This window comes from Microcaecilia unicolor, chromosome 10, assembly GCF_901765095.1.
Source record: "Microcaecilia unicolor chromosome 10, aMicUni1.1, whole genome shotgun sequence".
In the NCBI taxonomy this organism is placed as follows: domain Eukaryota; kingdom Metazoa; phylum Chordata; class Amphibia; order Gymnophiona; family Siphonopidae; genus Microcaecilia; species Microcaecilia unicolor.
The window spans coordinates 38,506,729-38,534,444 of NC_044040.1; the positions used below are offsets into that span (position 1 = coordinate 38,506,729).

The 27,716-nt window shown below is 42.1% G+C and overlaps 1 protein-coding gene across 2 annotated transcripts in view; it reads left to right on the forward strand.

Annotated features, from left to right (window-relative positions):
• Positions 1-27,716, forward strand: part of SLC2A13 (solute carrier family 2 member 13) — a 277,867-nt gene that overhangs the window by 52,533 nt on the left and 197,618 nt on the right. For both annotated transcript variants that reach the window (XM_030215885.1, XM_030215884.1), the window contains exon 3: positions 17,447-17,655. In XM_030215885.1, coding sequence (XP_030071745.1) covers positions 17,447-17,655 — 209 coding nt within the window. The remainder of the gene's footprint in view (positions 1-17,446; positions 17,656-27,716) is intronic.

A 27,716-nucleotide genomic window follows, 5' to 3' on the forward strand; every position in this document is an offset into this window, starting at 1 on the left:
GATGTACTACGCGACGACGATTGGAGGGAGTAAGCCAGGCAGGCTGTAGGTCACAGGCAGCGAGGGAGCCAGCCAGCCACTCTCTACATCACGGGGCGGGTCGCGGGGCGCCCACGACCACAACCACCCTGAAGCACGGAGGGTAAGTCCTGCATCAAGGGGAGGGGGATGGGAACGAAAGCGCCTTGCTAGCGCCCGTTTCATTGGCCTCAGAAACGGGCCTTTCTTACTAGTTTATAAAGGGAGAGAACTATTTTATTTATAGTTGTATGCTTATTTCAAGCTTGGCATATTACAAAATGAGTCGTACTCCATTAAAACTATACACAAAATCCATCTAACCTTTTTAACTGAGTTGATTTTTTTTTATTTGTGAGAAGTCTTTATTGAACTTTCAATCTTTACAACAGAGTGTTTAAACAATCTTCACTGTTTTACATGAAAACCCTTTATATGCCCAGTGTTGCGTGCACTTCCACCCCATTGTATCAGCCCTGTACCATCGTAGACTTCAACAGCTTTATAACATTTTATCCAGTTGTCCCCCCCTCCTTCCCGAGTCCCTCCCTTACTCACGTCCCCCACATTCATTAACTGCATTCTCTCTCTGATTCTAGTTAACTGCATTTACAAAGAACTGCCATGTAGAATGCCATTGACCTGTCCGATGTTTTCGTATTGCTATGAGTCTTTCCATCTCACACACGTATTTTAATTTGTTTTGCCATCTCGTAATTGAGGGGACTGTTTTTTGCTTCCAGTGCAACGCTACTGTCACTCGGGCCACTGCTGTCGCCTGTCTCAGCAGCTGCTGTTGACAAGATGTCAGCCCTCCCACTGGTGCAGAAAAAAGGAACACCCCAGGGACCCAGGGTATCGGGCATCCCAGACAACCTTGAAGTCTGTCTTGCACTGCCTTCTTTAACTGAGTTGATTTAACCACTATAAGAACTATTTTGAGTAAATCTAGCCCATTGCTGACTGGATGGACTCTAAGGGCCCTGTTTACTAGGCCACGCTAGAGGCACATTGGCATTTTTAGTGCGCACTAAGCATTAGCGTGCGTTAACTGTGTAGATGCCCATAATATTCCTATCAGCGTCTACGTGGTTTGCACGTGCTACATTTTAGCATGCACTAAAAATGCTAGCACACCTTAGTAAACAGGGCCCTAAATTTCTATTGAGCACAAGTATTTACAGAAGGTAGGAGATAAAAAAGCTGCTTTATAAAGTTGTCCTGCAGCACTCACAGCTTAATGGAGTATATCTCAGTGTTGAGTACTCCTTCCACAGAACATGCAGGTAATATTTTATGATTGACCTTGCATCACTCTATATACATATTTTGTGGTGCCCTTTTCTCGAATGGTCACGATAACACATTGCATCTAGGCTGCTTTTACACATGTACATTTCACTTTGTTATATAGAAATAAGTGCACAAATGAGTTAAAAGTGGGGGGGGGATACCTCTTAGACTAATGGAATACATCTGTAACTAAATCTGTGAGAACTGTGCTGCTTTTTATTGTGCTAGTTTTTGTGGGCCTTTAATCTACTAGGATATGTGGAAGTAACTTGGATGTCAAACTATACTTAAATACATCAAAGACAGTATTTTATAATTTATTGGGATTTATTAACCGCCTTCATGAAGAGATTCACCCAAGGAACTGACTTTAAAGTAGGGCTGTACATCGATTAAAAATTTTAATCTTGTGATTAATCATATAAATTGGCTTACATTTCCACCTGTACAGTACAAAATATAGACAGCAGATCTAAATTCTCAAACCTGACATATTTCAGTTACTAGCCTGAAAATAATTTTTTTTTAACCTTTGTAGTAGGTAATTTCCCCCTCCCCCCTAACCATCTTGTTCCCTGTCTCTGGTTCCACTTCCCTCTGACTGTGTTCTGGACTCTGTTTCCAGAACTAATAATTCAGCACATCATTCTTCAAACCCAGCCAAAGAACATCAGCTGGCACCATGGTGACTTCTGTAGCTTTACACTGTCTTCATTTGTAAAGATTCAATATAGTCATCTGTCCACACTTATACATCTCACTGCTGTCTAGACAATCTGTCCCAAAGACAAAATTGGTCATTGTTTCAAGAACCTTTTATTAGGATTTTCTTAAAATGCTGAAATGTGAAAACCAGGGAAACCTTCATTTAGGAAGTCTGCATCTGTGTTGTTGAATCATTCTGCTTGTCAATAGAAAAAGCAGAGTTATCTGTAATGTGGTTCTTCAGTGCATCTGGATAAATTAGACAAACATCCGTCCTCCATCCTATGAGTTAGCTACTAAGCTTTTCAGTGGGGTAATTTCTGTGGGTGGCAGATGAATTGGAATGAATATGCATGCCTGGAAAGATCTTATAGATGTTTCTAAGCTGCTGAGAGCTGCTCTGTTGGCACTAGCCAGTAAATTAATTGTCTCTTGTATCTGGTTTATCCTGGTGTGTATGGAGAACCCTAATATCAATAATTACTTTTGCTTTATTCCAACAAAGTTTCCTGAATCTAATAATCCAGAGGAATTTCTGTATTTCTATAGAAATAGGTATTCCAACACAAATGAGAACCTTTTTTTCTCAAAGACATACACAACACACAGAAGAACCTTAAATAGGGTTGTGGAATTTTTAGTACCATAAAAAAATGTTGTTGGCTTGGTGTTTGACAGTTTGATGAATGGAATACCAAAGCGTAAGGTCATTTTATCAGTAATGCAGAACATTTTTGGCTAGTATTTAAAGCTCCCTTTCAGAATTGTTTGTTAATCTCCAGGGGTTTATTCTTCCAAATTCTGATGGCTTCTGACCATTGCAGATTATTAGAGGCATAGAGATTCAAATTACTGCATGGTTAAAAGCAATGCCAGCATGAGCTGAATGGGAAAACAATATTAATCAATGGGATCATTTAAATGTTCTAGTCAACAGTTTAATGATTATGTGGGCAAGAACAGATGAATTGCTAAAGTTTCTTGGAAAAGACAATATTCTTAGAGCCATTCATTTTTCTCTGGCAGTTTCCACCCACTGTTTTGTACTTCCAATTCACTCAATCAGGGCTAAGATATGGCAACATGACCCTTTATTTACAACCACCTGTGGATTTTCACTTAACCCCTCCTGAAGTCCTGGGCTGCAGGCCATGCACGAGGGCTCCTTCTAGAACCTTGCAATTGTGGACTCTTTAACAGCCATTAGGTGCCACTATTAAGTGATGATGATTTGTCATCCTGTGGACTGTGAATGTTGCCTTTACAGTATTCCCAGCAGATCCAGAGGAATTAAACTGAGGACCTTCCACTTCTATCAACTAACTCATCAAGCTAGTCCCTTATAGACATAGTATGGGCAAAATAAACAAGATAACTTAAGTTGGCCTGTCTTTCAAACTACTAAGCATCCTGTAGCATTTCCATCTTCTGCAGCATAGAAACGAAGTTAAAGTGAAAACACGCAATCAAGGAATTGCTCTTTCACCTGCTAATTTGCCCAAACTGCCCCACCCCCAAATCTCTGCCCTTACTGCCTGTCAGGTTCTCAGGTTCAGAGCCCACGGGGCCGGGCTCTGGAGCAAACATGAGCCCTTGGGCTGCTGACGAGGAGCGACAGCAGCAGGCAAAACCCACCAACCAACGCTGGGCAAGCACACCGGCACCGGCAGGGACTGCAGGCACTGCCCAGCGAGCCAGAACACACGGATTGGAATCCCCCGGACTGGAGGACACTGGACTGGAACACACTGGACTGGTCCGTACAGCTTCATCTGCACTTAGCCACTGCCCCCCAAGGGTTGAGCCCCTGGGTTCGAGTGGCCGGCAGGACTTACTGGATGACTCCAGATGACACAGGGACCAGGACTGGAAACAGAAGTACTCCTAAATCCTAAATTGACCTAAGTGCTCCCAAGCCCTAAACCAACAGAAGTGTTCCTCACAGTAAACTAACAAAAGGACTTCCTAAGCCCTATACTAACAGGAGTGCCCCAAGGCACTGACCTAACAGGAGTGCTTCTCACAGCACCAAAAGGAAAAGCAGGGGAGCCACAAGGAAGAACAGGGAAGCTAAACACATAAGCTAATGAAGGTGCTTCCTAAGCACCAAACTTCAGCAGACTTAACACAGGTGCTCTGAGCACCAAGCTACAGAAGCTCTACAACTCTAAACTAACTAGGGTGCTCCCACGTACCAAACAACCAGAAGAGCTCCTAGCACTAAAAGGGAAGACAGGGGAGCCACTAGGGAAAAAACAGGGAAGCTAAACACGTAAGCCAAAAGTGCTTCCAAAGCACCAAACACAAACAGCAAAGACTGCAATGCTCCCAACAGCACAAACACCAGAAGTACTTCTAACAGCCAAATCTGCAGTGTTCCTAACAACACCAAACCCTGAAGTACTTCTATCAGCAACAGAGCTTCCAAAGCCCTACACCAGTAGCGTACCAAGGGGGTGTGGCGGTGGGGGTGGTCCGCCCCGGGTGCACACCGCTGGGGGAGGGGGTGCTGCGCGCTGGTCAGCGTCGTTGGTTTCCATTCTCCCTCTGCCCCGGAACAGGAAGTAACCTGTTCCGGGGCAGAGGGAGCATGGAAACCAACGACGCTGACCGGCGAGCGGCACCCCCTCAGCGGCGTCACCCGGGGGGGGGGTTCTTTCGCCGGGGTGGGGGGTGGTTGCGCTGCCAGGGGGGGGGGGGGCGCTGCACCCGGGGAGGCGGGGCACATCGGCGATCTGACCTGGGTGTCAGCGCCCCTCGGAACGCCACTGCCCTACACACAGCAGTGCTTCCAAAGCACCAAGAGGGAAAAGCAGGAAAGCTAAACACACAGTCACAAGTGCACACTGCACTAACACTAACCTGGACCTTTAGCAAAAGCAAGCAGGGAAACTAGACACAAAGTCAGACGTGCACACTGCACCACTCTACCTAAAGCAAACGTTGCAAAGGCCCTGAAGGGAAGAACACCACTTCCTTATCAAGGCCCTCCCTGATGATGTCACACTCCCTAGACCCAGGCAGACAGCACACTGAAACCCAGAGAGGCCCAACCCACACCAATGCAGCACCGTGAAGCACTTGAAGCCAGTACACCCAAAGAGAAGTAGAGCTAACTCAGTCCACACACACAGCTGTAGTAAAGTGAAACAATTAGAGTCATGCTGCTGGAAGCTGCCAGCATAGAGAGAGAGCTAGCTCAGAAAGGACAGACAAAAGAAACAGAAGCCAGCTAAGAAGCTGACCCCCAGGAAAAAGCTAAATTTGAGAGGGGTTCTGACCACGATCATAAGACTGCCTCTATCAATAAAATTACACCCTTCACAACCCCAAAACTTCCCCATGCAACTGCTCCCCAGCCTCCAAACTGCTCTTACATGCCCTCCCCCCCAAAACACTACCTGCCCAGAACTATCCCACCACACCTAGAATGGTCCCTGTCCACAAAAAGCAATGCTACAGCTATACATACAGACATACAACACAGGGCTTGTAAATAACTTCCTGTCCCTTATGGGGATGCCTTTTATTCATTCTGATCTGTATTTTAGTTTTGTTCTTAATTGTGCTATGAAAATGGACTGTATCATACAGTTTTCTTACTATAAATAAATAGTTGCCACAGTTTAGGCACCTAGATGCTGAGTGCCAATTCTATAGCAACATCTAGGTGCCAAGATTCCGTTATAAAACACTAGTGTAAATCAGCATCAACATGCCTACATTTTGATGCAAACAGAACAGTGGAGGAGACTAAAAAAGAGTAACTTTTTTGGACACCCTTCACATTTAGTTTTTTTTTGTTTGTTTTTTTAGACTCATTGTTCTGTTTTGTTTGTGTTGTATCCGTGGAGGGCATTTCTTCTGTTTTTGTGTTTCTGTACATTTAGGTGCACCCAATTCAGTGGCAGGTGTGAGTGTGTTTCACTGCGGTGCTTCAGCACGTAGCTTACACCATTCTGTAAATTACTTGTGTAAATGCTGGTCCCACCATTGCTCCTCCCTGTGATTGCTCCCTTGCTTCTATATGCTAATCGAGCCGTGAATGTTATTTTATAGAATAGCACTGAGCTCTCAGCACTTGGATGCATAAGTCCTACTGTGTTGTAAACTTACGTGCACAATTAACATGTCGATTTAGGCACTAAGTTCTAGAATGAGGGGAGTATTCTATTGCTGTAGCCAGGGTCAGATTTAAAGTATTAGAAAACTACGCACATACTTTGGGCCCAAATATGTAAGGTAAGGCGTGCGCTCAAGACTCAGGAGGTTAGGATTGCTAGCTGTCTGGCTTTTTTTCAGGATTCAAAGATTTCTGCACTGATGTTCAGAAGGAAGAAGGATGGCTAATGTCCATGGACATTGTCTACACTTCTCTAGGTTGCAGAAGTGAGCCTGCCCTTCCTGTTTCCAAACATGCCCACACACATCTCAGAAAAGGAAGATCTGAGACTCAAATTAACAAGTTACAAAATTGTTTTTAACTGCCTTACATGAGTGAAAGTATGTACATAACTTCACTTTGAAAATCTGCCATACTTTTGGAATTAAGTACCCACACATTAACACCCATTTGCTTGTATCTTGTGCAGATACTTTTTCAAAGGAAAAATATACTTAAAAAAAAATCTTATACTTCCTTCTTGAACATAGTATGTCCCAAAATGTTAGAACAAGCATAACTGTGAAAGCACCAATTCCCCTAATTGGAAACCCCTCTCACCACCACTATGCAAAAAGTATTATGACAACCAAACTACTAGAAACTACCCCCCCCCCCCCACACACACACATCAACTAAATGTGGTCAATTGATTAACAATTGATGGCAGTTACTTTTTGAGGTGGGTGATGGTAATGTTCCTTAAATGAATTAATCATTTTAAAATGGTCTTATGCATTTTCTCAGGTTCTCATTGTCTAATATGTTTCAAGATCAGAACGGACAAAACTTTCCAACATCTCTGTAAGCTAGGTTGGAGATTATACAGGAATAAGGGACCTTGATTAATATATAGGACAGTGGTAAAACAATATTGAGTTCAAGTGAGGTAGTGGCTCTCTAAGATACTTGGGGGTTATTTTATTTAAAAATACTTGTTATCCTGCTGTTTCATGCTAAAAGCAAAGCACAACAATTCATAATATATGAATGTGAAGAAAAGAAATGAGAAGCCAGAGAGGGCAGGGAAAACAAATGTGGAAGTGAGAAAAGCTGGCAGGAGAAGTAGGAAACAAGGGAGGCTGTGAAAACTAAAGTCGCTAAAAGTTGAGCTGAAAAGGCCAAATTTTGACTGTTGCCTTCTATAAATGTTTACAAAAGAAAATTCAAGGCATAAGTGAAGAGTGAGAGAATTCCAAAGATGTAGACCAGTGGACCGCCAGGAAGCAAGAAAGGGGTGGTTAAAATGTTACAGTATAAATAACTGTGTCCTGAAAGCAAGAGACCCTACTTCCCTTTGCCAAATTATTAAAAAGTGTGGGGAATATATACTTTCCTTGCCTGGGTTACTGCTATATGGTGCAACTCCATGACTAACTTTGAGGATATATGGAGCTCTTTTATCGCTTAGGAGTGTCTTCATAGATTAGGTAACTAAAAATAATGAAGAGTTAACCCACTGAGCGAGTGTGTGTGTTGTGGGGAGGGGGAGGTTTTATTTGTTAGGGACGTATGAATTGTACAATGACAAATAACAGTAAGATAAAATTACAGGGTTCAGAAATGAAAGGGTGGAACCCAGTGGCTCAGCAGTTTTCTTGTCTGTGAGTTGGGACCCTGGAGAATTGTGCCTCTTGAATTCCAATAGAAATGTCTCAATGCCACTATGAACAAACCTTCCTTAGGTTCTCCCTTAGTTCCCTGGCAGAATGCCTATCTACAGCACTTTATGGAGGATGATTTGCATGCCACTGCTATACTCATTGCACCTGGTTCTGTGATCAGACATTTCTAAACAATTGACAGTAAATCTTAGGTGTTTGAAAAGCAGCAGGAGGCCAGGAGGATTTTGATGGGTTCAGACTTTGGCCATGCTGCCATCATATCTATGTAGAAAAGGACAATGAGAATATTGTGAGATGGTGATGGGCCTTTAATGTGCTATAGTCATTTGGATAGGACAATATTTCTCTCTCCAAGAATGTCAACATTTTGTGGGGGGAAAAACAATTAGAAACATCTGTCTTCAATTTGATTTCTCAAAAACAAGAGAATGAATGTAATTAAGTCTGGCATTTCAGCAGCTTTGGCCTTGATGAAGATGGATAACAGCATTAATCTGAACTCAGAAACAAAAGACCATCATGACTGCTATTAAGAGATAGAAAGACGCCACTGTGCTTTCCCCAGAAGACATCTGGCAAGATGAGTAGTTTATTGATACCTGCATATGTGATTCAGACAGCTGACTTAGTAAACTGTAATGTTAGCACTTCGGATGATTTTGAGATTTTTCTTCATTTCTTATTTTGACTGAATGAAAAAGAACAGGGACTTTATTCTGGAATATAACTTTTCAAATTGTACTATGTGTAATATAAAAAACAGATTTGCTTTTTTTTACCCTATATTTCATATTGACATATAGGAGACCTTTTAATAAAGTGTGGTACGTTTTGCACTTCACATGTAAGTAGTGTGGTTAATGGTTTATGGCATAGGGCAGAGAAATACTGCCCAGGCACTACCTGTAATGCAGTGCGGAGCCAAGAAAAATGCCATTGCAAAGGAGATGGCTCCCCTTCCTGCAGCTGTGTTCCTTTACTCCTGACACTGTCCAGGCCCTGGAAAAGAAAATCCGCCTACCCCTAAAATAAGCCCTGTCCCCCAAACATCAAGCCGTCCCATCTCCTAATTCCCCTTCCCCAGACCTACTTGGGAGTCTTCATGGTGGGTTTGTGGTTGCCGAGTGGCAGCTAAGCTGGGATCCAAAATGACTACAATGAGCCCTAGCTGTTCTCATAGTACTGCAAGTAGTACCATGAAATGACTGTTAGAGGCCTTGGCAGCCATTCTGAATCCCTATGCAGTCCAGGGCAGCAGAAAGGTGAGGAGTATAGCTGCTGCCTGGCTACCACAGAACAACCATGGAATTCCCTGGTTAGGTTGGGGTGGGGAACATAGGAAATGAAAAATTCTCTGTTTGGGTGTGGGGTTTATTGTGGAAAGCAGGGTTTTTATTTTTCTGGGGCCTGGTGTGCCTGGAAAGGGGGGACTGGTTAGTGTTGGAAGGGGAGAAATCAGATAAAGGAGTGATGCTGCTGTGCCTCCCATGAAAGGTCCTGTGCACTACCAGCTTGTGTAGCACAGCTGTACACCTCTTGAGGTGGCAGTAAGATCAGCTGTGCTATGCTATCAGCAGTGGGCCATGCACTCCCAAAGCTGACCTACTTCTGTTTACAGAACACAAAGCAAACTAGAATCCAGAAGGTTCTTTATTTAAAAAAAAATCTCAAAATTATTTTGTAAAAAGTCTCGACGTGGCCACGTTTCGCCAAAAAGGCTGATTCATGGGTATCATGGATCACTAACAAACATGAAAAAATATAATATGAATACAAATATTAATAAAATATATGCTTAAAGACTTAAACGTAATATAAATTGTGCAAAATTACAGACAAAAATTAGAAAAAAATTTAAACAGACATTAAGACGTTCAAATGTGCCAAATTAGTGAAAGTGGTTAAAAACAAAAAAGCCATAGAAGATGTTCAGGAAACCAAAACGTGATATGTATGACTTCATACTTCAACCAAGTGCATAAATGTTCTTTGGTACAAAATGATACACATACCTAACTTAAGGGTAAAAAATAGTGTATTCCCCAACAATAAGAAACACTTCCAAGATTGTCTAATAATTAGAACAACAAACAGGAATAATCAAGGCTGAACAGCTACAAAAGATCTCACCAAAATGAATAATTCCACCCCCCCCCCCCCCCAAAGGGAGAAGATTCTAAACCATTGTTACTCACAGACAGCAGTTCTGAAGTCATAGATCAGTTCAGTAGAGCAACAGTGTCTCGCTATTCTTACAGTGTGCAGCCTGGAGTTAGCCATATTGAAAAAGATGGGGCTACTTTATACATGTCTTTATAGGTCAAAGGTGATTTTTGAAATAATTGATACTCAGAATAAACCTCCTCAGTAATCACATAGATTGTTCAAAGCACTGCAACTTTGCAGTATGTCAAAAGGACATATCACAGCTTAAAAAGTGGGAGCCTCATAAATGCCATTATCACAATTCTAACAACAGAAAATTAATATAAAATCTTAAACACTGATGTGTACCCTTCTTAAAAAAAACTTTATTTTATTGTTTTAGTAAAAATCGCTGCACAGAATGCTTAAAAAAGCAAAAAGAAAAAGCATTACGCACTTCAGTAGCCATCTTTAATGCGTTTCAGTGGTGCAGATGATGTCACTGAAACGTGTACAGCATGGACGAACATCATAACATATGAGATGAGCTGAATAGTCTTCAAATGAACTATAAAAACTACAAAAATATTTTTTGAAAACACATGTAATAATGATGATTAATGTCAAATACAGATCAGCCAAATCCATAACAAGAATAATAATTCAAGCATTATAAATATAAAAAATGATTTTCTTAAAAATTAAAAATGGTAAAATGAGAGTGAAAAAATAAGGTCTTACACATACAATGATTCCTAAACATATAAAAACAACATAGTACATAAGTTTTGCCATACTGGGACAGACTGAAGGTCCATCAAGCCCAGCGTCCTGTTTCCAACAGTGGCCAATCCAGGTTGCAAGTACTTGGCAAGATCCTAAAACAGTACAATACATTTTATGCTGCTTATTCTAGAAATTAAGCAGTGGATTTTTCCCAAGTCCATTTTAATAATGGTCTATGGACTTCCTTTAGGAAGCCAACCAAACCTTTTTTTAATCCCCGCTATGCTAACCACTTTTACTACATTCTCTGGCAACAAATTCCAGAGTTTAATTACAAACAGACAATGCAATAAGGTAAATAGTATCTTCATAATGCAATGTACAGCTTATCTTTCATTATACAATGATATAATAAATCATTAATATCAGTCAAGTAATGCTAAAATATATACATTCTGTAGGGGACGGGGGAGACTGGTCAGTGTCGGAAGAGGGGGGAGGGAATCAGATGGAGGAGTGATGCTGCTCTGCCTCCCATGAAAGGTCCAGTGCCACTCCCAGTTTGTGTGTAGTACAGCTGTACTTACCACCTTCTCTTGAGATGACAGTAATTGGCTGTGATATCAGCAGGGGGCCATGTACTACCTGTCCAGAGTTGATGTACTTCTGCATTGTGCAGCTAACATTAGGGGCCCTGTTTACTAAGGCACGCTAGTCTTTTTAACACACGCTAGAGACATCCATAGGAATATAGGGGTGTCTTTAGCGTTTAAAGTGTGCACAGCTTAGAAAACGGCCGTAGGATTTTAACACGCAGGATTGTATTGTAGTGCGTTAGACCATAGCACGGGCCCAAACTTTCTACCACAGTGAAAACACAGCATTATCTGCTTAACTCAGCTTAGTAAAAGAGCCCTTTAATGAGTTGGTGGAAAAATGTTTGAAAATGTATAAGAAAGGACATGAAAATTCTGCATGCAAGTGAATAGTGTGAACAAGCTTGCTTGGTTTTCTCTGCCCCTGATTCCAAATATTGATAATTCAGGCTCAAATCTCCTGTCATAGCATACAGAACCATAGCCTTACCTGAGGGGCTGACCTAGATACTGCTGCTTTCAAAAAAATGCCTGTACGTTCTTTTATTATAGTGGGCCAAAATGTTGTGGCTAACTTGTGTAAAAAAAATAGTTTTCAACTGAGTATGCTTTTCTGAAGGTAAGAGGACTTTTAGACATTTCCAGAATACTTCAGGTATATTTATTATAGTGAGCTCTGGCATAAATAGTGTATATGCAACTCTTCCAATGTACATTTCCCTAATGTGGCTATGCCACATGAATATCATCTTACCACAACATCACTTTGTATTTGTTCTCACCGGAGTCTGCAAATGCCTCTCCGGTACTATGTAAGCCACATTGAGCCTACAAATAGATGTGGGATAAAAAAATGTAACCAATAAATAAATAAAATAAACACTAACAAAGTGGGTAAAGAGGAAGAATGTTTTCACACACATTTTTGCAAGAGCACCAATAGTAACGTGGTATATGACGGCAGATTAAGACCCGCACGGTCCATCCAGTCTGCCCAATAAGGTGGCCAGAGCCGCATCTGCCACGCCATTCAGGTTACACTCCTTCATGATCACGAATAGGGCAGTCACACAATCATGGAAGAATGGCTTTATAATTTTGGTTGCAGTATAGTCACATTCATTGTCAATACTTGATTAAACCAGCAATTCAACAATGTTGCAAACTGACAACATTTTACTCACTATCAACCTTGATGTGTTTCTCCTCCCCCACTGAGAGACACTTACAAGATGCGATATGAATGTGATGCAAAAAAACACACAATTGTTCTTGATCTGTCCGTTATTTTCAGTTTACAAGTCTTTGAAGTCTGCTCAGCACTGGTCCTACTTCCCAGTCGCTGAATTTGCTGTCAAAGCCCACTGTAAAATATTTTTTCTTGCTGAGACATCCAGATTTAGATGGGAAAACAAAGAAATTAAAATAAGTAGGGGAAAACATGCAGAGCATTGTTGTAGGAAACTGTTAGCCATCCTTTGAAATCTGTTTTCAAATGCTATCAACAGTTGCACCAATTCTTTTCCCACTTACATTGAGTGGTGAGGCATCCTAGTCATGAGTTTTTCAGAGAAACAAGAGTGGTGTACAGACCACCTAGAAGGGCCTGGACACCCCTTCCCCATCCTCTCCTCACTTCTGTATGGTAAACTGCCGTCTGCTATGGAAGTATTAGTGATGGGAAAGTGGTGATGGAACTGAGTGGATTTGTAAAGCTGAAGAGCCTTCCACATAGGCCTCTTGTTTGACTCCAGCCATTGCTATTACGCTTTCAGCTTTCACTGTTTTTGTGATCTGTGCTAACTGAGTCTCTGTGAAGGCAAATAGTTCTGCATCATGCGTGTCGGCCATTTTCTCGAAAGCCCCACAGCCCTTCTCCCGATCCTGTTTATACACTCTACTAGCCATAATATCGCCACTGTAATAAAAATATTTGTCTATAAAGATATGCACAAGCACTCAATAACTTCCTGAATCTGGTAAATCTGTGTTGTGTGCTGATTTAGTAGCAAAGGAGCTGTGGGGAACCTGGTGTTCCTCTGACTTCCATCTTTATAACTCAGCACATCATGCGATCTCTCCTTGAGAATTTTTATATACTTCCCACAGGTTAGTCTGGGTCTAATGGGCTGAACAAAACATTGCTTTCTATGCTGGAGCTCTCTCGATTCCTGAAACAGATGTGCCCAGAACCACAACAACCTGCTCAAAAACCATAATGGAGAGCTGTCTTGATTGGCATTTGTATGAGCTTGAGGGGCGGGGTCGCTGAGTTCTATCTTTCTTCTTCAGTATCTAAATAGAAACAAGGGGCATCCACGTATTAGCAGGTTAAGGTTTATGGTTTATTTTCAACAATTTTATTGATGAATCAACGATTGATTGTTTGTTACATTTGTACCCTGCGCTTTCCCACTCATGGCAGGCTCAATGCGGCTTACATGGGGCAGTGGAGGGTTAAGTGACTTGCCCAGAGTCACAAGGAGCTGCCTGTGCCAGGAATCGAACTCAGTTCCTCAGCTCCCCAGGACCAACATCCACCACCCTAACCACTGGGCCACTCCTCCACTCCACATGTCAAACAAAACCAGAAAGTTGAGTAAACAGTATTGTAAATTACCAACTTTACTCAGTAAAACAGTAACCATATAGCATCCTTCCTTCCATCATCAAAGTTTTACCCATTTTTTTCTCTCCCCTCCCTCATCCAGCCCTCTCCCCCCCCATTATCACATTCCACCCTACTCACATCCAACATCTTTAGAAACCAATGCCCCCACCCCCAACCCACCCTCCCAGTCTCAGAACCCCATCCTCTCCCATCTACCAACCCCTCCCCCTCCCCCCTTCAGAAGCTAGCAGATCTCACTGCTTACCATCACTGAGTGGGAATGACCTAACTCGATCATGTCTGATAAAGTATTAAGCAGGATACTATGCCCCCGTGGGCTTAAGGTCTGGAGATATGGGTTCCAGATTGTCAGGAAGGACTTACGCCCCTTTGGGGGGGCTCCTTGCTTCCCTAGCCTCCCAGGATGCTAATAAATGAATCTGATTCCTCCAATGTCAAAATGTGGAGGGTTTGGAGATATCCAATATTGTAAAATAACTTTTCGGGCTACAAGGGCTAATTTACGGCACAAAAGAGCTGCAAATCTATGCATATTAATAAAGGCCCTAGGAGCATCATGTAGCAATTGTTCCACCGAGCCACCTATATCTCGAGCTAACATCCGACTTACAAATCTTTTGATCTGCTCCCAAAAAGGTTTAACTTTCGGGCAGCTCCAGAAAGCGTGTGCAATAGTGTGAGTGAACTGTTTACATTTGGAACAATTACGATCGCCCCTCACCCCCACACGTTCCAATTGTGCCTTAGTCATACAGTATATGCTCTAAGCAAAACCCTATACCCACATTCTCATAGTCTTGCATCTTTAGTCAACAAGGGAATGATTCTGAGTGTGGCAGCAACATCCCAATCCCCTATAGCCACTCCTAGGTCCTCCACCCATTTGGATTTTAAGGAAGTAAAATTCCTATCCGGATCTCCTTTTAGCAGGGCCTTATGCAGGTTCAATACTGAGTATCCTACCTTTGATACTTCCTGGAAAAAGTCTCTAATCCGTGTGCCCAAAGGGACTCGTAAAGCTGACCTATCAAGGGAGGATATATAGTGTCTAATCTGTGCAAAGGCAAAACAATTGCCACATGAAACACCCACCCTTTCTTGTAGCTGTTCAAAGTTTACCATTTCTCCCTCACTCGACAGTAAGTGCTCCAATCTAACAATGCCCCCGTTGTTCCCAGAGTTGAAAAGTAGGGTTATTTATCCCTGGTTGGAAAGTTACATTGCCCCTCAAGGACTGCTGGTTCAAAACATATGCGTTGCCCCCCAATTTATTCACTATCATCCTCCATACATCCTGCATTTAATTCAGCAATATATTCTCCTTCAGAGGTCCAGGAATTTGGGCCCTCCCAAGGTGCAGCAGCGAGTAAAAATCATAAGGGGCATAAAGTGCCTTTTCTGTTTCTATCGGTGTATAAATTTGCATCTGTCCAAATCAATCTCCCAGATGTCTCAGTAGGCATGCCCAGTTATATTGTTTTAAATCCAGAATCCCCACTCCACCCTGACTCCAGGAGCCACGCAATATATCTATCCTGAGTTTCGGCTTTTTGCCTGCCCAGCAAAATTTACTAAATAATTTATATGCACCTCTCAGATCTTTCTGCAGTAATCTCAATGGTAAACTCTGAAGTGCATATAACCACTGGGGAAATATGACCATTTGCTCTAACCCCACTCGTCCTATTAAGGACACTGGAAGGTCTTTCCAACTAGTTAATTGTTTCCTAGTGGCCTCCAATAGAGCCATTATATTTAATCTATACAGAACTCCCTTGTCAGATAGATCCCTAAGTATTTAAAGGAGCCAACAGCCCACCGTAGAGGGAACTCTAAACTCCATAGGGCCTTTACTTGTGGGTGAAGACTGTAAAACCTCTGACTTCTCTAAGATGGAATCTCGTGAAATCTCCATATTCCTTAAAATAATCTAACAAAGCCTGTAAGGAGGTCTTCGGGCTTCTTAAGTGGACCAACAAGTCGTCAGCAAAAGCTGCCACCTTGAAACAATGGGGACCAAGCTGAACTCCCTGGATATCGGGGTTCTCCATTATATCTCTTATCAGAGGATCCAATGATAATACAAAGAGAAACGGGGAAAGGGGTCATCCCTTTCGCGTACCCCGAAACACTCGAAAGGATTCAGATTCCCATCCATTAACTGAGACCCGTGCCCGAGGGTCAGCATATAGTGCCTTAATTGAGACAAAACGGCCCGTAAACCCATAGGACTTCAAGGAGGCAAAAAGAAACTTCCATTGCACCCGGTCAAAGGCTTTCTTAACGTCAAAGCTGATTAGAATTGACAGGAAGTGTTTCCAACATCTATGTTCTAGTGTGTTGAATTTTATACAGTAACTAGTAGCCAGTGATACTGGATGTACAGTGGAGTGACATAATTGAAATGTGGAGGTATTTTGGATTGTCTGAAGAGGACAAAGAAGAGATGGTAGAAGTCCAGAATAGAAGGAATTGCAGTAACTGAGACATGAAATAATGATGGAATATAAAATGGTCATTTTTGATGATGTATCATGATAGAAGTGGATCGTCCAGAATTTCCGTAAAAAGAAGAGAGGTCTTTGCCAAGTGGGCAATCTGTGGCTCATAAGAAAGCTCTCTGTCGAGAAGAATACCTAAATACTTAAATGATGGACTAGATGTATCTGGAGTATTGGAGCAATTGAAAGGGAAGAGGAGAAGCAAAGTGGCCCACATTGCCACAGATGTATTGGTACTAAGAATAATCTTTCATCATATTACATTGGTTCCCCATTTGTTATAGGGTCAGATTTAAAGTTTTGACACTTATTTATTTATTTATTTATTTATTTATTTATTTATTTATTTTAGAACATTTGTATCCCACAGAATGGGGATATCTGGTCCAAGTGTTAAAAATGTATTGACCTACTTGGGTACTCTGGTGAAATGGCGCATAATCGCTTTTGCTTCCACCTTTGGTAAAGATATGATTTGCTGAAACAAGGGAAGCTGCTTTTTTTTTTTTTTTTTTAGCATGCCCATTGCTGTGGAATAAGCTGCCTGCACACTTGTTTGTTTACTGATGCTACTTAGGTTCTCAAATGTTTTTAAACAATCTTTTTTTTTTTCTAAAGGCCTTTAAGGATAATGTGTGAGCCAGTTCAGGGTTTACTTCCTATATGAGGATATTGCAGCACGATTAGAGAACTGAAAGATTATGAGGTGCTACTAAACTGAACTGTTTCAAAGTATGGGTTTTTTTTATAATGTGTGTTATTGTACCCTGCCTAATTTTTTAAGTTGATTATAAATTAGTAAAATAAATAAATGTGGTATATAATCCCTAGTATTGTGTTGATCATTTTTTTCACATTTTTTTAAACATTTGATTCAGCAATAAAGCCTAATTTTCCCCATATATGAACTAAATCACCTCGTAGATGATAGTGCTAATATTAATCCCTCCTCAAACAGAATAAGAAGTTAAAACCTAATAAAATAAAGTCTATCAGAGCAAGTATTATAGACTGAGTCTGAAATATGTCTTGATTGTTCGTAGGTACATGTTTGGCCTTTCAGCAGTTCCATCTGTTATCCAGTTCTTTGGTTTCCTGTTTCTGCCGGAAAGTCCCCGTTGGCTTATTCAGAAAGGCCAAACTCAGAAGGCAAGGCGAGTTCTCTCTCAGATTCGGGGTAACCAGACTATTGATGAGGAATATGATAGTATTAAAAACAGCATTGACGAAGAGGAAAAGGAAGTTGGAACGGGTAAGCTTGTCTAATTTAGTCTCTGTTAACGCGTTTCTAAGTATTGCTGATAACATTTCAATGCTTCATGAAATTTTGTTGGGTGTTGGCTTCTACATAGACTATAGTTTAATGGTACTTATCTCCAGTCTTTGGGACACACCCACTCAGTCTGACTTTCTAGAATATCCACAGTGAATTTACATGAGAGAGATCTACATACACTGCAGCTCTATATATTCACTGATTGGGTATATCATGAGGACTGGGTTGAAAACCATTGGCATAGTATATGGCAGCAAACTATTTTTTTGTTCTTGTAATGCAGTTATGCAATACATGGTTATCTGCATTAATAGAAACAAAACGATACTGAACGTTGTTTTGCATTAAGTATAGTTAGAATATACTCATGTAAACAGTGCAGCAACAGAAAAGTGGAGCCCAATCTGGGCAAGTTTCCAGACAGGATTTAGAGCACATTAATTTTTGTACTTCTGTGGTTCCAAACCATAAACCCATCTGTTAAAGGGAAGGAGTTGCCTTGTATGCTGTCAATATTAGGCTGATTACTTCATTCTGTCATGCTGAAGATTTCAAAATGTTCCTTTTGTTATCTTTGTTTATATCCCGCAATGATTTAAAAACTTTACCTTTTCTGCAATTTTCATTTGTCATATATTTCTTTAAAGGTTTTGTTGAAAAATATGCATCCATATTAATTTGATACTGAGGCTTCAGTTATCTTATTAATTTATTCAGAACTATTTGATTATGCACTAGATATCCAAAATACCACAGTTTGTAGCTTCTCTGCAAAATTTGTTTTCCAATTGGATTTAGGTTTGAAATATTTGTATCAAGCAGTCTGTATGTTCTATGCACCAAGTAGAACACCTTATATCTGTTTGATATTTGTATTAAATCACCAATCAAACAGATCACAGGTATCAGAAGCGTGGTCACATGAAAGCAAACTTGCCAATACATCCACACAAGGTGACAATATAAAGGAGTAAGCAGGGGCGTAGCCATGGGTGGGCCTGGGTGGGCCTAGGCCCACCCAGTTGGGGTTCAGGCTCACCCAGCAGCGGAGAGCTTCAATTTCGGCAGCGGAGGGAGCAGGCTGAGGTCCGATCCTGCTTCTGCCTCCCTCTCTCCCATAGCGCTTCTCAAACGCTGCCTACCTACCGCCGCCACGATCTGCGCGGCAGAGGAGACGCTTCTGGGTTAGAACGAAGCAGGAGGCAGCATGAATCGCTACTGCTGCTGCAGTGCTGAGACGGGAGGAAGATACTAGATCGTGGCGGCAGTAGGTAGGCAGTGTTTGAGAAGCGCTGTGGGAGAGAGGGAGGCAGAAGCAGGATCGGACCTCAGCCTGCTAAGGGTGGTGCTGTGCTCCATTGAAGAGATGGAGAGTTGGGGGAAGGTCTTCTTAAGATAGATGCTGGAAGGGGGGGCATGAGGTGGAGAGGGGCAAGAGAGAGAGAGAGAGAGAGAATTGTGGGACAGAGGGTAGAGAGGGGTAAGAAAGGAAAAAATCTTGCATTGGGAGGGGAAAGGGACAAGAGAGGGAGAAATGTTGGACATATGGGGGTAGTGGGGAAGGAGAAATGGTAAATGTTGGACTTGGACAGGGGGTGGTGAGGAGGAGAAGATAGATGGTGACAAATTGGACGAGATGTTGGATGGGGCACAAGGGAGGGGGAGAGGCAGAAATGTTGGGCATGGCAGTGGAAGGGAGGAAGAGAGAAAATGCTGCATGGGGAGAGGGGGATGAGAAGTGTTAGACCCATGGCACAAGAGAGGGAGAAATGGTAGAAAGTGGGAGAAAGGTAGATATATTGGGCCTGGAAGTGAATGAGAGGGAGAGAGAAACACAGGAGCTGGAGAGGGGAGAAAGGAGAAGATGTTGGATTCAGGAGCAGAAGGGTGATAGAAAGGTGCCGGACAGTGGGAGTGAGGGAAGAGAGAGGGAGAAATGTTGGAACATGAGGGAGAGGGCAGGAGGGAAGAGAGAAGGGGCAGAGAGATGTAAGGCTGCAAGAGTGGGGTGGGGAGAAAGAGGGAGCAGATGCTGGGCTAGAAGGGTGGAGAAAAGGAAGATGGCGGAACCATGTGGGAGAGGCCAGGAGGGAGAGGAAGAGGGTGGCAAGGAAATAAATAAAAAGATAGTGATTACAGAGAATAGAAATATGGTAATGAAAGGGAATGGAGGGCTGAGGAAGGAGTGAGATGGGGAAATGGAAAAGCTAGTGGGTGAGAGAAAAAGATGAAAATCTGATATGTAGCTGTAAACTAAAAAGGAGGAGAACAGTGAGAGGGTGAAATTTGAGTTGACAGCAAGGCAGAAAGAAGAAAAAAGAGAGGAAAGAGCTAAAAATAAGAAGTCAATATGTCAGAAGCATAGTGACGGTAAAAGAAGACAAATGGACAGCAGCCGCTCGAAAGAGAATTAGAAGACGACAAACAGGAAAGCAGAAAAGAAACTGCAACCAACATGATGGAAAAATACAATGTCCAGACCACAAAGGTAGAAAAAAGCAATGTATTTTGAATGTTTTAAATGGAATATGTTGGCTTTGGGAAATCTACATAGCAAATGTGTTTGTATCGTGTTCAGGAGAAAGGAAATGCATTTCTGTTTTTATTTCTCCAGTGTTGAAGTACATGCTAAGTTTAACTTTTTGGGGTTCCTAGTTCAATTTTTGTCTAAATATTTTTATTTCTGATACGTGATCCCTTGTTCTGTATTTGGTGAGGGTCTGTTGGTGTGACAGTAATGGCAGGTTGGGAAATCGGAGAGCAGGGAGGAGAGGGGATCAGGGAGGGGGCCCTAGCATGTCTAACACCAGTTCTGACCCTTGCTGTATAGCTGGTAGGGATCCCAAGCCTCCCCAACTGAGGACTTCCTCCAAAGACGGCCAGAACTTCCTTCTACCAAGCTCTGCAGTCGGTGACAGCATGGTTGATTCACCGACAGCTAAGCATGCATAGGGTGCTGGCATCAGTGGCTTACTGATGTTGCTGCTGCCTGCCAAGTTTGGTAAAAGGGAGTTCTGGCTACCTTCAGAGAAAGTCTTCAGCTGACAGAGCTTGAGGATCCTTATTAGCTAATGTATTTATAGTTTGCGGTAGGGCAGAGAAAATATTGTGCCCACCCACTTTGGGCTCAGGCCCATCCAAAATTGGCTGTCTGGCTACGCCACTGGGAGTAAGTAGTAACCTTCCCCCTCCCAATCTCTATACCTCCCCCCCCAAAAAAAATTCCCTGCAATTTCTACCCATGAACTGCGCTCCCCCTCACCACCCCTCCCCCTAGCAATGGCATATGTTCACCATATTCCAAAGAGATAAGTATATAATTCCGAGAAGATAGAAAACAGAAGCTATTATGTTTCCCCTGCGTTCAGAAAGGTAGAACGCACGCTCATTGAAGTACCCACATATGGTGTCCATAACTAAAATCCTTTTTTTAGTCTTAAGTCCTCTAATGTCTATAGTATGTCTCTCCATAAGCAATAGTTCATGCATCTGATTCTGCCATTGCATAAACGTAGGGGCATGTTCCTTATTCCATTGTTCCATTATTCCGCTCGCTTGACAAATCTCTCTTGTCATTCTCCTTCTCCTCCACTGCTAACTCCAAGCTTCGCTCCTTTTCTCTCGCGGTACCTTATGCCTGGAATAGACTTCCTGGACCTATACGTCTAGCTCCACCTCTACCTGTTTTCAAATCTATGCTGAAAACCCACCTTTTCACTGCTGCTTTTAGCTCCTAGCCACAATTGCCCTCCCCTTGTCCCTTCCTCCCTTCTCACCCATTACTTCTTTCACCTGTAACTGTCTTGTTTGTCTGTATTACTTAGATTGTAAGCTCTTTTGAGCAGGGACTGTCTCTTTGTATCAGGTGTTCAGCGCTGCGTGCGTCTGGTAGCGCTATACAAATGCTAATAATAATACAGAGAGAATACCTTATATCTAAATGACATCTATTAAATCATCTGGCCTCAGTGCTCCCAGGTTAGTTGCTATAAATTGCATTCATTCCTTCTGTGGAGTCTCCAATACTATCACAGACCAGTTCAAAACATGGAAAAAAGAATGGGAAATTTAAAAAAAACAACAACAACAAAAAAAACCTCCCCATGGAGAAAATTCCCATTCCAAAAATCTAGGTATCAAAAGATACAGTATAAATGCATAGCTTCAGGTTTGAAGGAGAAATCTAGAGAGCATTGTTATCCCAAGAAGACCGTTGGTAATGTATTTATGTTTCAACGTTTTTTATTGATGACATTTCAAACAGAAATCACATTCCATTACTTAGTAGAGCAAGATACATTTCAATTCCAGTAAACATGTGAATCAATATGCTACTAACAGTCATCAGATTTTTATTACTCATTTTATCTCCCCCCCTCCCCCCCTCCCTCTATATGTATTGCAACTGTATATTGAACAAGTGTTATTGAACATACAATAAAATAATGCAACCATTAACTCGTGTCTAGTGTTCAGTCTCCAAAGTTTCCCTTTATCTATAATTACTATTTTTCATGGTATTGATAGTAGCACTGTCTATTACATTTATGAACCAGTTCAAAGCCCACATCTGCTTATTGTTGCACTGCCTATAACGGTCCCAGTTTGTTAAGTACTGCGCTCCTAGCCTTGTGGGAAATATGTTGTAAGTACCTTGACCATATCTTGACAAATATTTTCCTTTTCTTCGGGGCGCTATATGCCTCTCTGGCTTCCCATAACATTAACTCATGTAATCTACTTCTCCAGTGCCAAAAGGATGGAGGTTCAGCCTGCAACCAGTGTTTAAGTATACATTTTTTTCCCACTGCATAGGCCTTGCATAAAAATAGCTCCTGATCTTTATCAGAAATCCCATACGCATTTCTTTTATTCAAAAGCACTCCCCTCCATGAGGGTAACAGTCTATGTCCCAGGAGTTGTTCAAAGTATGTCTGCAACAGTTTCCAAAAGTGTTGTATACTAGCACATTTCCAAAATGCATGGAAAAATGTGTTGTTATCTTCATGACACTTTGGGCATTGTACATCTGTTATCCATCCTGCTTTTACTGCTTGTGATTGCGATATGTATCCCCTGTAAATTACCCTGTATTGACTCTCTTGTAGTTCCGCCCCACCCACTTGCCCCGGAATATCTTTTATCAATTTTGCAAAATCTATTCCTGTCAACTCGTATCCTAGATCTTTCTCCATGACTTTTCAAGTGACTCATATATACGGGGGGGGCTAAGGGTCTCCCATGCTTTATGCAAACTCGATACAGACACCTGCCCATACTCATCCCCTTTCAAAAAATCACGAATCTTGGATCCCAACCCTGTACCCAAAGCAGTTTGGTCCATACTGAACCAATAGTGATGTAATTGCCGATATTTATAATGGTCTTTAGCGTTTAGAGACAATCTCTGCCTCATGTCATTAAAGCTATACAGAACCCCCTCTTCATTTACTAAGTGTTCTAATAAGGTGATACCCTGTGCCGACCAGCTCTCAAATAGCCCCTTTTCTAACCCTGGTGGGAAGTCTCCATTCCCACACAGTGGGAGTAGATCACTAACATTGGGATTATACTTCCAAGCTTGCATAACCTCTTTCCATACCTTCCTCAAAGGTTGGAGCAATATATTACTTCTGGCACAAACTGGTAGATTTTTTGTTTTTGCATGCAACAAGAAGTTCAAATGCCAGGGCCTAAATAGTGCTTGCTCCCAACTCAATGGTGTATACTGAGTAGTTCCACAGAGCCAGTCCCTGAGATGTCTCGTAAGGCATGCCTGGTTGTACCTTTTAATACAGGGTAATCCCATTCCCCCCCGGGCCCACCCATCGGTCAAGTGGTCAAATCTCACCTTGGATTTCTTCCCTCCCCATAAAAATCCCCGACAGATCTTATTCAACTGTCGTAAATCCTTACTATTTATATATATTGGTAGCACTTGCAACAGATAGAGCCATCTAGGAAATATAATCATTTTAAATAGATTTATTCGGCCCATTAATGATATCGGTAAGGGGTTCCAGCGTTCTATAGACTGTCTAGTATCATGTAATTGCTTTGCCACATTGATTGTATAAATTTTTGCGGTATCCATTGTTAGTCGGATTCCCAAATATCTAAAGGATTCCTCTGCCCATCTCAATGGTAAGTGTCTCAACTTATCTCTGATTTGATCTCCCTCCCTCTGCAAGACTTCAGACTTATCTAGGTTGAGCTTAAAACCAGAGAAGTCACCATACTCTGCCATACACTCTAAAAGAGCCGGCAACGATGTTTCTGGTTGAGTTACATGAGCCAATAAATCATCTGCAAAAGCTGCTATCTTAAAAGTTTCCGATCCCACCTGAATACCTTGTACATCCGGTGTTCTCTGTATATCTCTTATCAATGGGTCCACAGTAAGAACAAACAACAGAGGCGACAATGGGCATCCCTGCCTTGTCCCCCGATTTATGGGAAACGGCGAGGACACGATACCATTGACCCCTACCTGAGCTTGTGGCAAATAATATAAAGCTTGAATCGCTTCTTGAAAAAACCCCTTTATACCGTAGGCGTCTAAAGTTCCAAATAAAAATCCCCATACTACTCTATCGAACGCCTTTTCGGCATCGAAACTGATTAGTACCGATGGTATGTCCTGTTTAGATGTTTTCTCCAAGGTTGTCAAAATCTTCCTCATGTTTTTGGTAATAGTTCTACCCTGTACGAATCCCACCTGAGATTCCTCAATTAGATCTGGCAGTATACGAGAAAGACGATTTGCCAGTACTTTAGCAAATAACTTAGCTTCATAATTGAGTAAGGATATTGGCCTATAGGATTCAGGTTTCTTGGTATCCCTCCCTGGTTTTGGGATTACTATAATTTGTGCTGTTCTTAAGGAGGCGGGCATTTGTTTTTCCTGTACTATAGCATTGAACATTGAGGTAAGTGGTGTTACTATGTCATCTTTTAATAATTTGTAAAATTCACCTCTGTATCCGTCCGGGCCCGGGGCTTTACCCAGCGGTCCCTGCTGTATAGCCCATGAGACTTCTTCTACTTCTATGGGGGCGTTTAACATATCTAAGCCTGTTGCATCTATTTGTGGGAGGTCCTGTCCAGCAAAATAGATCTCATTATCTACCGCGGGTGGGTCCGGGGTGGCATATAGATTCTTATAGTATTCTTGCATGATTTTATTAATTTGAGTATCCTCATTTTCTAATGTTCCTGTAGCTGACTTCAATGCATTTATCTTATAGGGACCCTGCTGAGACTTTGTCAGTCTGGCTAACATTCTTCCACTTTTGTTGGCATATTTGTATAATTGATATCTATAATAAGTATAATTTTTTTTTGCCCTGTAATGCAACCTCTCGTTCAATGTTTGTTGTAGTTCTAAAAGTTGGGCTTTTAGCTTTATATTATGATGTCGGCCATATTCTCGCCTAACCCTTGTTATTTCTTTTTCTAACCGAAGCTGTTCCTTCTCCCATATTTTTTTTTGATGGCTCGTGTATGCAATTGTCTCCCCTCTAAGTACGGCCTTGGCCGTATCCCAATAAAGTATTGGTGTCGCCTGATGCGCCTGATTAGCGTCGTGGAATTGCTTATATTTTTCAAGTATGAACTCTTTAAAGTTCGGATCTTTATATAGTCGAGGGGGGAATTTCCACTGAATTAGTCCATGTCTTCTTTCTTGTGTTTCCCACATTACTATTACCATCGCATGATCTGAAATTTTGATAGGGCCTATGTCCGCTGCACGAATCTGTGTAAAAAGTGGTCGAGAGATAAATATATAATCTATCCTTGACATGGTGCCGTGCGCCCGAGACAGGTGTGTATAGTCACGCTCTGATGGATGTAGTGTTCTCCACACGTCCACCAGGTCAAGGACCCCACTTAACATTGCTATCCCTCTCGATTCTCCTCCCACCCCCTTCCTTTCCCCTTGCGACCTATCCATTGTAGGGTCTCCCACCGCGTTAAAGTCACCTCCCACCAGTAGGGGGATTCCTTCAAAACTTATTAGATGTCTTAGAAGTTGTTTATAAAATCCCTTAACATATGTGTTAGGAGCATAAACGTTACATAGAACCACTGATTGATGCTCGATTGTTAAATGTGCCAATACAAACCTACCTTCTTTATCGGCAATGATTTTATGTGTCTCAACTTGGATCCCTTTCTTAATCAGTATTATGACCCCCGCTTTTTGGCCTGTGCCGGAGATTCATAATAGGTTCCTACCCACCAGCGACGTAATTTCTCATGTTCTTTGGCATTTAAGTGTGTTTCTTGCAATAATGCAATTGTGACTTTCTGCTTATGAAGGTCCTGCAGAATTTTCTGTCTTTTAATCGGTGAAGATATCCCTCCCACATTCCAGGACACTACTTTAAATGTCATCCCACGTGTACTTTATGACTAAGGCCCATGATTCTAAGATTCCATTGTTTGGGTGGAAGGGGCATCCCAGCCTATACCCCCGCCACCAATATCTAGACAGTGAATCTCCTAAACATGCTTTGTCTAAAATACCATTTCCTTTTTGCTGTGCTTCGTCTACCATGAAATATATCTTCCTCATTGTCCCTCCCTCTACCCTCCCCCCTCCCCAACTCCCCAAACCCCCTCCATACCTTGCAGCACCTAGGTGCTTCACTTCCGTGCTTCGAATCTGGGATCCCACCCGATCCATTAAACTCTATTATTAAATGTTTGTCGTCCCCCCTGTTTCCTTGCATGTTAAACCCTCAACTGTATAACTACTAAACTATCACATCAATAACAAATTGTCATGACTCATCTGTCCAGTTCTGCTTCTCCACATCCTTTCATTCTGGCTCATTTTGTGCCCTCTAGGTCTTTGTTCAGGTGCTTCCAGAGGTATTTAGTCTATCTTCTTCCAACTTGTCCACAAATGCTTGGGCTGATTCAACTGTATCACAATACCTTACTGCGCCGTTGTGTTGAATTCTCAATTTAGCTGGGTATAATAAGCTAAACCTGATCTTCATCAAGTGTAGTCGCCCACAAACTGGTGAATACTGTTTACGTTGTAGCGAAACTTTGGTAGAATAGTCTTGAAAACACAGTATCTTGCGGCCGTCTATTTCCAGTGCCTTCCCTTGCCGAAGGGCAGCTAACAAATCCATTTTATGTTGATAATGGAGTAAACGTAAGATGACCACTCTAGGCTTTGCATTAGTCTCCTTTCTCGGTCCCAAGCGGTGAGCCCGCTCAATCTGAAGTGGTCCGTTCTTAGCTGAATGAGGCAGGTTCTTGGTAAGCCACGGCTCTAAAAAGCCCCTCAGTTCTGCGTCCGTTATCGATTCCGGTATTCCTACTAAACGGAGATTGTTCCTTCGAGATCGATTCTCCAAGTCATCTACTTTTTCCTCCAGGTTTGAAATCGTTTTTTGGAGATGTTCAATTGACTTAGACGTTTCCTGTGAAGAATCTTCCACGGACCCCAGTCTCTGTTGAACCTCCTGAAATTCCGTGGTGAATGTAGTGATTCGTTGATCCATCCCTTCAAGTTTGTCTATAATTTGTTGGAGCTTATGATTCATGGTGTCCTCCACAGCAGCTTTTACTTCTGTTACTATTTCTGACGTCCAAGCAGAGCTGACCGACGGTGAGGACTGAAAACTCTTGTCTGCCATCTTTGTTCCTCCGTTCTTACTTTTTTCCCACTCTTTTTTGGTGCTTCTGGTCGCCATGTAATTGTTCTGGAGTCGCCTGTATTCGGGTTTTCTTTCCAAGAATATATAGTTCTATCCTGCCTTTGTAGCCACAGTAAAGTTATATGACTTTTTATTTGTAAATTGTCCGCTCTGGTCAGAGTTAGCAAGTGCCTACAAATCTTTTTGTACCGCTAACCTTGTCCTCCGCGGATCAGCTTGAGGAACACGCGTGGAAGCCATTCGTTTGGCCTAGTCCGTCCCTCTGCCGCTCACCTCGCGAGTACTTCGCTGCTTGTCTTGGCTTCCTTCGCTCTCTCGCAGGTGTCTCATTGCTTGTTCGCCCCTGTATTTGCCCCTCCA